The sequence below is a fragment of the Pristiophorus japonicus genome, chromosome 13 (genome assembly GCF_044704955.1).
Source record: "Pristiophorus japonicus isolate sPriJap1 chromosome 13, sPriJap1.hap1, whole genome shotgun sequence".
Classification (NCBI taxonomy): domain Eukaryota; kingdom Metazoa; phylum Chordata; class Chondrichthyes; family Pristiophoridae; genus Pristiophorus; species Pristiophorus japonicus.
In genome coordinates this window covers 71,076,787-71,090,043 of record NC_091989.1, presented here as the reverse complement: position 1 = coordinate 71,090,043, position 13,257 = coordinate 71,076,787, and the positions used below count along the sequence as shown (strand labels likewise).

Below are 13,257 nucleotides of genomic sequence, written 5' to 3'. Positions count from 1 at the left end.
GAAGAGCAGCCGCAGTTGTTTGGTCGGAAAACATAGCTGCCAATTTGCGCACAGCAAGCTCCCACAAACAGCAATGAAATGGGCAACCAATTTAGTCTGTTTTATTGTTGTTGGTTCAACAACAACAACACCTTGTATTTATATAGCACCTTTTAATGTAGTGAAACGTTCACAGGTGTATTATGAGAGAAAAATTTGACACCGAGCTGCATAAGTAGAAATTACTTCAGGGAGCAATATTGGCCGGGACACCAGGAGTACTCCCCTACTCTTCTTTAAATAATGTCATGTGGTCTTTTATGTCCACCTCAACAGGCAGACACGGCCTTGGTTTAATGTTTCATCCAAAAGGCAGCACCTCCAACAGTGCAGCGCTCCCCCAGCACTGCACTGGAGTGTCGGCCTGGATTAGAACATGTTTGCCAAGGGCTTCTGCTATTGTACACTAACCATATTTCTAGCCTCACAATCGCCTTTATATCCGAGAAATCGATTTATACAGGGCACTGACGTCATCATTTTCTCTTCCAGCTGTCGCAACACAACAAGCTGTTGCAGCAGAAGCTTAATCCCGGCTCTGATCCGCAGGATGAAGGCAGTGAGGCTCTAACACATTTTGCCAATCACACCGCGCAGATTGAGGTAAGCTGTTGGTATGGACATCGGCCTCTTATACACTCTCTCGATGGGTTCACATTAACAGCCGTCATCTGATAGTGGAAACACTCAGTGGAGCAAATAGAGGACGAGCAACTGGTGAGATGCTCGACAAATGACAAAATGGAGCTCAAATTTAAGCTTCCTCCGTGGTTAGAATCCCAATAATTAATTTTTTTAAAATCCCACCCTTGATTGAAGAGTAGAATATTTAATTTATTTTGCCCATGGGATCATTCTAACTTGGTGTAACCACAGATTAATTTTCACAGGTTACTCACAAGTGTCCAGTTGTGGTCAGACCTTCATTGCATAATGCACCCCATTGTGTCACAAGTGGCCTTGATCTCGTCATTGTAGAATCATACAGCATAGAAGGAGGCAATTCGGCCCATCGTGCCTGCGCCGGCTCTTTGGTAGAGCTGTCCAACGAGTCCCCCTTCCCGCTCTTTCCCCATAGTTCTGCAAATTTCTCCTTTTCAAGTGTATATACAATTCCCTTTGAAAGTTATTAATCTGCCTTCACCATCCTTTCAGGCAGTGCGTTCCAGATCACAACAACTTGCTGCGTGAATTCAATTCTCCTCAATTTCCCTCTGGTTCTTTTGCCAATTATCTTAAATTTGTGTGCTCTAGTTACTGACACTCCCGGCAATGGAAACGGTTTCTCCTTATTTACTCTGTCAAAACTCCTCATAATTTTGAACATCTCTATTAAATCTCCCCTTAACCTTCTCCGCTCCGAGGAGAACAATCTTCTGCTTCTGTATCTTCAGCGGACTTCTCCAATTTTGCCACCCTCTTGGAATGAAGTGCTCACCTCACTCATCGTTGGACTGTGGAGATCATCCTGTTTCTGTGTCTGGCTGTTGGCATGGTGTCTGATATAACAGGGATGACCCCACGTTACTCAACACCACAACACATAAGACGAGAAAGTGCTAAGTCGAGATCTTTGAAAAGAACATAAGAAATAGGAGCAGGAGTAGGCCATTTGCCCTCAATCCTGCTCCGCCATTCAATAAGATCATGGCTGATCTGATCATGGACTCGGCTCCACTTCCCCACCCACTCCCCATAACCCTTTACTTCCTTATCGGTCAAAAATCTGTCTATCTTCGCCTTAAATATATTCAATGACCCAGCCTCCACAGCTCTCTGGGGCAGAGAATTCCACAGATTTACAACCCTCTGCGAGAAGAAATTCCTCCTCATCTCAGCTTTAAATGGGCAGCCCCTTATTCTGAGACTATGTCCCCTAGTTTTAGTTTCCCCCATGAGTGGAAATATCCTCTCTGCATCCACCTTGTTGAGCCCCCTCATTATCTTATATGTTTCAATAAGATCACCTCTCATTCTTCTGAACTCCAATGTGTATAGGCCCAATCTGCTCAACCTACCCTCAAAAGTCAACCCCCTCATCTCCAGAATCAACCTAGTGAACCTTCTCTGAACAGCAGAGGGCATCGGGGAAAGTCTTAAATGGTGAAGCCCAGGAATTCTCCTCTTCCCTGGGGCAGTGTGCTGATAGAGGATTGGCAGTGACACTGGAAGTTGGGGTGAAACTCTGGTCAGACACCCCCTGGAAGTTCCGTCCACCATATTTATTTTTGATCGATATTAATGACCTGGACTTGGGTGTACAGGGCACAATTTCAAAGTTTGCAGATGACATGAAACTCGTAAATGTAGTAAACAGTGAGAAGGGTAGTAACCGACTTCAGGCGGACAAAGACAGACTGGTAAAATGGGCAGACACGTATCATGTTAAAGTTAATGCAGAGAAGTGTGAAGTGATTCACTTTGGTAGGAAAAATGAGAAAAGGCAATATAAACTAATTCGGCCCATCATCCCTTTTGTCTCTCTAATCTCTCCTGCCTTCCACTCTAACACAGACCTTCCCTTTTGTTTTTTCTTCCCCTCCCCCTTTTCAGGGCTTAAGAATGTGCTCTTTTCAAACATTTGGCAGTCTGACAAAAAGGTCATCGACCTGCGTTAACTCTGCTTTTCTCTCCACAGATGCTGCCTGACCCGCTGAGATTTCCAGCGTTTTCTGTTTTTATTTCAGATTCCAGCATCCGCAGTATTTTGCTTTTGTAAACTAAGTGATACAATTTTAAAGGGGGTGCAGGAACAGAGTGACCTGGGGGTTTATGTTACTCTTTATAAAACACTGGTTAGGGCCCTGCTGGAGTATTGTATCCCATTCTGAGCACCGCACTTTAGGAAGGATGTCAAGGCCTTGGAGAGGGTCAGAAGAGATTTACTCTGGGTGGAAATTCGGTTGGGCCTCTGTTGGGGCGTTAACCTGGGCGGAGCGGTAAATTTTGCGCCGGGAAATGGTTTGCGTCTCCAACCGCAAAATTCACCAGCTGGGCCCTGAGTGTGGGGCAGGGCGCTAAGGGAGGCGTTCCACAGCTCTATTAGGGGCACTAGGCCGGCTGAGCCACTGAAAATCCCGGGCTAAACAGTCGGCCTCGGAGCACCCGAACAGAGGCTTTCATGGAGGAAAAAACCCCGACAAAACCCCACCAAAAGCATTCCCAATTTGTTACTGATGTGACCCCAACATAAATCGCAAAAAGAAAACCAATTGTACTTACCTGAGGCAGACATTTCTTCAGTCGCTGTGGCGGGTACAGCCTGGAATGGCTGCTTTCACTGGCGTTCCCACCAGGGCGCGCTAGGGGACGCTACAGAGCGGGCGCAATCCAAATATCGAGCCGGTGTCGCAGTCACAGGCGTTGCACACCGGCTCACTTCTCGCGGGCGGTACTGCTCCATGCTCCCACAAACCCGGCACCGTGTGTCCCGGCGGCGCACTGGAAGCTGGCCGCCTGGGCGCAAGTGCTTTCCGCCGCCATTGCCGCCCCTCTGGGGTACTAACGGGCGGCAAAAGACTAAAAATCCAGCCCCAAGAATGGTCCCAGGGATGAGGGACTCCAGTTATGTGGAGAGACTGGAGAAGCTGGGTTTGTTATCCTTAGAGCACAGAAGGTTAAGGGGAGATTTAATAGTGACGTTCAAAATCATGAAGGGTTTTAATAGAGTAAATAAAGAGAAATATTTCCGGTGGTAGAAGAGTTGATAACCAGAGGACACAGAGTTATGGGAGTTGACGAACGAACCAGAGATGAGATGAGGAGAATTCTTTAATGCAGTGAGTTATGATGTTTTGGAATGTACTGGCAAACAGGGCAGTGGAAGGAGATTGAATAGTAACTTTCACAAAGGAATTGGATAAATACTTGAAGGGGAGAAAATTGCAATGGAACTAAATGCACTTTCAAAGACCTGGCACAGGCACAATGGGGTAAATGGTCTCCTTCTGTGCGGTAAGATTCTATGATTCCTTGTGAATCTGGAATTTCTGCCCTTCCTTCTATTCATGCTATGCTGGAAGTGATGTCCTGGAAGCTTCCTGCTCTGACGTGTTCATTACAAACAGAGAAGGCCCTCTCCACAGCACTAGGTTTACTGGCAAAATAAGTCTGGACCTGCGGGGTAAGAAAAAGAAAGAAAGACTTGCATTTATTAGCAATTTCGTTGTGCGAGGCCCCTTGGGGAAGAGTGACCATAATATGGTGGAATTCTGCATTAGGATGGAGAATGAAACAGTTAATTCAGAGACCATGGTCCAGAACTTAAAGAAGGGTAACTTTGAAGGTATGAGGTGTGAATTGGCTAGGATAGATTGGCGAATGATACTTAAGAGGTTGACAGTGGATGGGCAATGGCAGACATTTAGAGACCGCATGGATGAACTACAATAATTGTACATCCCTGTCTGGCATAAAAATAAAAAAGGGAAGGTGGCTCAACCGTGACTATCAAGGGAAATCAGGGATAGTATTAAAGCCAAGGAAGTGGCATACAAATTGGCCAGAAATAGCAGCGAACCCGGGGACTGGAGAAATTTAGAACTCAGCAGAGGAGGGCAAAGGGTTTGATTAGGGCAGGGAAAATAGAGTACGAGAGAATGCTTGCAGAGAACATTAAGACGGATTGCAAAAGTTTCTATAGATATGTAAAGAGAAAAAGGTTAATAAAGACAAACGTAGGTCCTCTGCAGTCAGAATTAGGGGAAGTCATAACGGGGAACAAAGAAATGGCAGACCAATTGAACAAGTACTTTGGTTCGGTATTCACTAAGGAGGACACAAACAACCTTCCGGATATAAAAGTGGTCAGAGGGTCTAGTCAGAAGGAGGAACTGAGGGAAATCTTTATTAGTCGGGAAATTGTGTTGGAGGAATTGATGGGATTGAAGGCCGATAAATCCCCAGGGCCTGATGGACTGCATCCCAGAGTACTTAAGGAGGTGGCCTTGGAAATAGCGGATGCATTGACAGTCATTTTCCAACATTCCATAGACTCTGGATCAGTTCCTATCGAGTGGAGGGTAGCCAATGTAACCCCACTTTTTAAAAAAGGAGAGATAGAGAAAACAGGGAATTATAGACCGATCAGCCTGACATCGGTAGTTGGTAAAATGATGGAATCAATTATTAAGGATGTCATAGCAGTGCATTTGGAAAGAGGCGACATGATAGGTCCAAGTCAGCATGGATTTGTCAAAGGGAAATCATGCTTGACAAATCTTCTGGAATTTTTTGAGGATGTTTCCAGTAGAGTGGACAAGGGAGAACCAGTTGATGTGGTCTATTTGAACTTTCAGAAGGCTTTCGACAAGGTCCCACACAAAAGATTAATGTGCAAAGTTAAAGCACATGGGATTGGCGGTAGTGTGCTGACATGGATTGAGAACTGGTTGGCAGACAGGAAGCAAAGAGTAGGAGTAAATGGGTACTTTTCAGAATGGCAGGCAGTGACTAGTGGGGTACCGCAAGGTTCTGTGCTGGGGCCCCAGCTGTTTGCATTGTACATTAATGACTTAGACAAGGGGATTAAATCTAGTATCTCCAAATTTGCGGATGACACTAAGTTGGGTGGCAGTGTGAGCTGCGAGGAGGATGCTATGAGGCTGCAGAGTGATTTGGATAGGTTAGGTGAGTGGGCAAATGCATGGCAGATGAAGTATAATGTGGATAAATGTGAGGTTATCCACTTTGGTGGTAAAAACAGAGAGACAGACTATTATCTGAATGGTGACAGATTAGGAAAAGGGGAGGTGCAACGAGACCTGGGTGTCATAGTGCATCAGTCATTGAAGGTTGACATGCAGGTACAGCAGGCGGTTAAGAAAGCAAATGGCATGTTGGCCTTCATAGCGAGGGGATTTGAGTACAGGGGCAGGGAGGTGTTACTACAAGTTGTACAGGGCCTTGGTGAGGCCACACCTGGAGTATTGTGTACAGTTTTGGTCTCCTAACTTGAGGAAGGACATTCTTGCTATTGAGGGAGTGCAGCGAAGGTTCCCCAGACTGATTCCCGGGATGGCGGGACTGACATATCAAGAAAGACTGGATCAACTTGGCTTGTATTCACTGGAGTTCAGAAGAATGAGAAGGGATCTCATAGAAACATTTAAAATTCTGATGGGTTGAGACAGGTTAGATGCAGGAAGAATGTTCCCAATGTTAGTGAAGTCCAGAACCAGGGGTCACAGTCTGAGGATAAGGGGTAAGCCATTTAGGACCGAGATGAGGAGAAACTTCTTCACCCAGAGAGTGGTGAACCTGTGGAATTCTCTACCACAGAAAGTTGTTGAGGCCAATTCACTAAATATATTCAAAAAGGAGTTAGATGTAGTCCTTACTACTAGGGGGAATCAAGGGCTATGGCGAGAAAGCAGGAATGGGGTACTGAAGTTGCATGTTCAGCCATGAACTCATTGAATGGTGGTGCAGGCTCGAAGGGCCGAATGGCCTACTCCTGCATCTATTTTCTATGTTTCTATATAGCGCCTTTCACAACCACCAGACGTCTCAAAGCACTTTACAGCCAATGACGTACTTTTGTAGTGTAGTCACTGTAGTCAATGTGGGAAACGCGGCAGCCAACTTGCGCACAGCAAGCTCCCACACACAGCAATGTGATAATGACCAGATCATCTGTTTTTTTGTTATGTTGATTGAGGGATAAATATTGTCCAGGACACCGGGGATAATTCCCCTGCTCTTCTTCGAAATAGTGCTATGGGATCTTTTACGTCCACTTGAGAGAGCAGACGGGGCCTCGGTTTAACATCTTATCCCAAAGACGGCACTTCTGACAGTGCAGTGCTCCCTCAACACTTATCATCATAGGCAGTCCCTCGAAATCGAGTAAGACTTCCTTCCACTCTAAAAGTGAGTTCTCAGGTGAGTGAACAGTCCAATATGGGAATTACAGTCTCTGTCACAGATGGGACAGACAGTGGCTGAAGAAAAGGGTGGGTGGGGAGTCTGGTTTGCCGCACGTTCCTTCCACTGCCTGCGCTTTTTTTAGCTGCATGCTCTCAGCGATGAGACTCGAGGTGCTCAGCGCTCTTCCAGATGCTCTTCCTCCACTTAGGGCGGTCTTTGGCCAGGGATTCCCAGGTGTCGATGGGGATGTTGCACTTTATCAAGGAGACTTTGAGGGTGTCCTTGAAATGTTTCCTCTGCCCACCTGGGGATCGCTTGCCGTGTAGGAGTTCTGAGTAGAGCGCTTGCTTTGGGAGTCTTGTGTCGGGTATGCGGACAATATGGCCCGCCCAACGGAGCTGGTCGAATGTGGTCAATGCTTCGATGCTGGGGATGTTGGCCTGAGCGAGAACACTGATGTTGGTGCATCTATCCTCCCAAGCAATTTGCAGGATCTTGCAGAAACAGCGTTGGTGGTATTTCTCCAGCGATTTGAGGTGGCTACTGTATATGGTCCACGTCTCGGAGCCATTTAGAAGGGCAGGTATCACTACAGCCCTGTAGACCATGCCTCGGGATTCTACTATCTCCAAAGGCAGATATTGACGATGAGGTCCAGCACCGCCTCCAGTGCGCCAGCACAGTCATCGGTCGCCTGAGAGAGTGTTCGAAGACCAGGACCTCAAATCTGGCACCAAGCTTTATGGTCCCTCAGCACTGCACTGGGAGTGTCAGCCTAGATTTATGTGCTCAAGTCCCTGGAGTGGGACTTGAACCCACAACCGTCTGATTCAGAGACGAGAGTACTACCCACTGAGCCACAGCTGACACAGAGAATTAATCCTGCCCGCTTCGAGTATATTTTATGGCTATTCCTGAGGTCCAATATGTCTCCAGTTCAGGTAAATATCTTATCGTCTCAAAACTCCCTTCAAACGGTTTCAGTTTACGACTTCCTGGGGTTTCACAAGTTGATGTATTTTCTTCTGGTCACGGTCAACCTAAAGCTTCTGCTGTGGAAGTTTTAATATTTAGTATTTGGATTGGCAGAGTGAGTCACTGAACCTAATGTGCTCGAAGCTGATCTTCTACACCTGAAGATTGGGCTGCCACTTATACTAAATTGCTACTCAAACTGAATTGCAATTCACTTTAGCTTTGAATCCACCAGTTCTTTTCGCCCACCTAGCCTCTAGATGCTTGAGAAAGAGCCTTCTGTTCCCACTGCATGGCTGTTTTTTGAAAAAAAAAACTTTTCCTATTATGCTGACAGGACAAAGAAACAGTTGTTGATATTTGTCTGTTGCCTTGAGCTATCAAGCTCTCTACCACAGACTGTTTGGTTTGACAACATCTCCTTCTGCCACATTGGAGGGCGGGTATGAAGGCAAGATTAAGGGGTCATTATGCAAGAGCTTTGGCCATAACCTATGCCAACTTCAAATGGGAGAAGCACTCAGACACTGCCACCTAGAAACAACTTGCATTTCTATAGCGGCTTTCATGATTTCAAAGTGCTCGACAGCCAATGAAGTACTTTTGAAGTGTAGTCACTGTTTAGGAAGGATAGACAGAAAGGAAAAGGAGGTGGGGTGGCGTTGCTGGTTAAAGAGGAAATTAATGCAACAGTAAGGAAGGACATTAGCTTTGATGATGTGGAATCTGTATGGGTGGAGCTACGGAATACCAAAGGGCAGAAAACGCTAGTGGGAGTTGTGTACAGACCACCAAACAGTAGTAATGAGGATCGGGACAGCATCAAACAAGAAATTAGGGAAGTGTGCAATAAAGGTACAGCAGTTATCAGGGGCGACTTTAATCTACATATTGACTGGGCTAACCAAACTGGTAGCAATGCGGTGGAGGAGGTTTTCCTGGAGTGTATTAGGGATGGTTTTCGAGACCAATATGTCGAGGAACCAACTAGAGGGCTGGCCATCCTTGACTGGGCGATGTGTAATGAGAAAGAACTAATTAGCAATCTTGTTGTGCGAGGCCCCTTGGGGAAGAGTGACCATAATATGGTAGAATTCTTTATTAAGATGGAGAGTGACACAGTTAATTCAGAGACTAGGGTCCTGAACTTGGGGAAAGGTAACTTTGATGGTTTGAGGCGTGAATTGGCTAGAATAGACTGGCGAGTGATACTTAAAGGGTTGACGGTGGATAGCAGTGGCAAACATTTAAAGATCACATCGATGAACTTCAACAATTGTACATCCCTGTCTGGAGTAAAAATAAAATGCCGAAGGTGGCTCAACCATGGCTAACAAGGGAAATTAAGGATAGTGTTAAATCCAAGGAAGAGGCATATAAATTGGCCAGAAAAAGCAGCAAACCTGAGGACTGGGAGAATTTTGTAATACAGCAGAGGAGGACAAAGGGTCTAATTAAGAGGGGGAAAATAGAGTATGAGAGGAAGCTTGCTGGAAACATAAAAACTGACTGCAAAAGCTTCAATAGATATGTGAAGAGAAAAAGATTAGTAAAAACAAACATAGGTCCCTTGCAGTCAGATTCAGGTGAATTTATAATAGGGAACAAAGAAATGGAGGACCAGTTAAACAAATACTTTGGTTCTGTTTTCACGACGGAAGATACAAATAAACTTCCAGAAATACTAGGGGACCGGGGGTCCAGTGAGAAGTGGGAACTGAAGGATATCCTCATAAAGCGGGAAATTGTGTTAGGGAAATTGATGGGATTGAAGGCCGATAAATCCCCGGGGCCTGATAGTCTGCATCCCAGAGTATTTAAGGAAGTGGCCATAGAAATAGTGGATGCATTGGTGATCATTTTCCAACAATCTATTGACTGTGGATCAGTTCCTATGGACTGGAGGGTAGCTAATGTAACACCACTGTTTAAAAAAGGAGGAAGAGAGAAAACGGGTAATTCTTAGCCTGACATCAGAAGTGCAGAAAATGTTGGAATCAATTAATAAAGATGAAATAGCAGCGCATTTGGAAAGCAGTGATAGGATCGGTCCAAGTCGGCATGGATTTATGAAAGGGAAATCATGCTTGACAAATTTTGTGGAATTTTTTGAGGATGTAATAGTAGAGTGGACAAGGGAGAACCAGTAGATGTGGTGTATTTGGACTTTCAAAAGGCTTTTGACAAGGTCCCACACAAGAGATTGGTGTGCAAAATCAAAGCACATGATATTGGGGGTAATGTACTGACATGGATAGAGAACTGGTTGTCAGACAGGAAGCAGAGAGTCGGGATAAACGGGTTCTTTCAGAATGGCAGGCAATGATTAGTGGAGTGCCGCAGGGCTCAGTGGTGGGACCCCAGCTCTTTACAATATACATTAATGATTTGGATGAAGGAATTGTGTGTAATGTCTCCAAGTTTGCAGATGACACTAAACTGGGTGGCGGTGTGAGTTGTGAGGAGGACGCTAAAAGGCTGCAGGGTGACTTGGGACAGATTAGGTGAGTGGGCAAATGCATGGTATAATGTGGATAAATGTGAGGTTATCCACTTTGGGGGCAAAAACACGAAGGCAGAATATTATCTCAATGGCGGCAGATTAGGAAAGGGTGAGGTGCAACGAGACCTGGGTGTCATGGTTCATCAGTCATTGAAAGTTGGCATGCAGGTACAGCAGGCGGTGAAGAAGGCAAATGGTATGTTGGCCTTCATAGCTAGGGGATTTGAGTATAGGAGCAGGGAGGTCTTACTGCAGTTGTACAGGGATTTGGTGAGGCCTCACCTGGAATATTATGTTCAGTTTTGGTCTCCTAATCTGAGGAAGGACGTTCTTGCTATTGAGGGAGTGCAACGAAAGTTCACCAGACTGATTCCCGGGATGGCGGGACTGACATATGAGGAGAGACTGGATCAACTGGGCCTTTTTACACTGGAGTTTAGAAGGATGAGCGGGGATCTCATAAACTTATAAGATGCTGACGGGACTGGACAGGTTAGATGCAGGAAGAATGTTTCCGATGATGGGGAAGTCAAGAACCAGGGGACACAGTCTTAGGATAAGGGGTAGGCCATTTAGGACTAAGATGAAGAGAAACTTTTTCACTCAGAGTTGTTAACCTGTGGAATTCCCTACCGCAGAGAGGTGTTGATGCCAGTTCATTGGATATATTCAAGAGGGAGTTAGATATGACCCTTACGGCTAAAGGAATCATGGGGTATGGAGAGAAAGCAGGTAAGGGGTACTGAGGGAATGATCAGCCATGATATTGAATGGTGGTGCAGACTCGAAGGGCTGCATGGCCTACTCCTGCACCTATTTTCTATGTTTCTATGTAATGTAGGAAACGCACTGGTGGGAGTAAGCTTATGGTCTATAGGGCAGTAGTGATACCCGCCCCTCCTGTATGGCTCAGGGATGTGGACCATATACGGCAAGAACCTCTAAGGACTGGAGAAGTACCACCAGCGCTGCCTCCACAAGATCCTGCAAATCCCCTGGGAGGATAGACGCACCAACGTTGGTGTTCTCACTCAGGCCAACATTCCCAGTGTCGAAGCACTGACCACCCTTAACCAGCTCTCTTGGGCGGGCCACATCGCCCGCATGCCCGACACGAGACTCCCTAAGCAAGCGCTCTACTCGGAACTCCTACACGGCAAGCAATCCCCAGGTGGGCAGAAGAAACGTTTCAAGGACACCCTCAAAGCCTCCTTGATAAAGTGCAACATCCCCACTGACACCTGGGAATCCCTGGCCCAAGACCGCCCTAAGTGGAGGAAGAGCATCCAGGCGGGCGCTGAGCGCCTCGAGTCTCATCGTTGAGAGCTTGCAGAAAGCAAGCGCAGGCAGTGGAAGGAGCGTATGGCAAACCAGACTCCCACCCACCCTTTCCTTTTAACCACTGTCTGTCCCACCTGTGACAGAGACTGTAATTCCCGTATTGGACTGTACAGTCACCTGAGAACTCACTTTTAGACTGGAAGTCCCGATTTCAAGGGACTGCCAATGATGATGGTAGGAAATGAAGCAGTGCATAGTAATGTCCCCAACACAGCAGTGAGATAATGGCCAGATAATCTGTTTTAGTAATGTTGGTTGAGGGATAAATTTTGGCCAGGACACCGGAGAGAACTCTCCTGCTCTTTACGGTTTACGATAACCTGAGAGGGCCTCGGTTTAAAGTCTTATCTGAAAGATGGCACCTCCAACAGTGCAGCACTCCCTCAGCACTGCACTGGGAGTGTCAGGCTAGATTATCTGCTCAAGTCTCAGGAATGGGACTTGAACCCACAACCTTTTGACTCCGAGGCGAGAGTGCTAACCACTGAGCCACGGCTGACCCGTAGTATCACCTGCAAATCTCCAGTCTTTAGTGCCTCCCGTTCTTCTCTTGTCCCACCACAGAATGCCGAGCTTCTGGCATCCTACTCTCTGGAATTCCTTCCCTAAATGCCTCTCCATCTCTCCTTCATCCTTCAGGACTCTGCTCAAAGCCCACCTCTTTGACCAAGCTTTCTGTCACCCTCACTTCTTGGCACAACAACTGTTTTCTTTACGCCTATTGCTGAAGTGCCTTGGGATGTTTTGTATGTGATATAATTGTCATTCGCTATTCCTGACAGTTCATTGCTATCGACTGCCTTTGCTTATTTAGACTACAAAAAATACCCATGCCACAGAGGCCTGCACTCCTGTCTGGCACTACCTCTAGTTTGCCAGACCATTAGTTATGATTGCCTTAGGCTAGAAGCGTTGTGGCCTTCGCTACTATGTATTAGTGATATGGAGGGAAATCGTTCATCAATGAAAGGTGTTCACCACATACTCATCTCTTGGGAGCTTTCGTCCAGAATGAACATCTTTTTTAAGATGTTCACTCAATCTATAATGTTATTAAACATTTAACATACATACAAACTTCCTGTCCACGCGCTTCAGATGTTCACATCTCAGATGTCGCACACTAGTGCAAGTCTCCGAGCCACACTGTTTTTTGGGGGGGCGGGTGGGGCTGGATATAACAACAACAACTTTTATTTACATAGTGCCTTTAGCATAGTAAAACGTCCCAAGACGCTTCACAGGAGTGCTATAAGACAAAACAAATATATTTGACACCGAGCCACATAAGAGGAAATTACAGCAGACATGGTCAAAGAGGTAGGTTTTAAGGAGCGTCTTAAAGGAGGAAAGAGAGGTTTAGAGAGGGAGTTCCAGAGTTTGGGGCCCAGGCAGCTGAAGGCACGGCCACCAATGGTGGAGCGATTATAATCAGGGATGCTCAACAGGGCAGAATTAGAGGAGCGCAGACATGGAAAATAAACAGAAACAATCAGTTTACTCCCAATAGTTTTAATCCAATGAGATTTACC

At 46.1% G+C, this 13,257-nt stretch overlaps 1 protein-coding gene across 3 annotated transcripts in view; it reads left to right on the top strand.

Moving 5' to 3' along the window:
• itpr2 (inositol 1,4,5-trisphosphate receptor, type 2) overlaps nucleotides 1–13,257 on the top strand; it is a 404,634-nt gene that overhangs the window by 324,221 nt on the left and 67,156 nt on the right. For all 3 annotated transcript variants that reach the window (XM_070897635.1, XM_070897634.1, XM_070897633.1), the window contains one exon: nucleotides 532–642. In XM_070897635.1, the coding sequence (XP_070753736.1) occupies nucleotides 532–642 (111 nt within the window). The remainder of the gene's footprint in view (nucleotides 1–531; nucleotides 643–13,257) is intronic.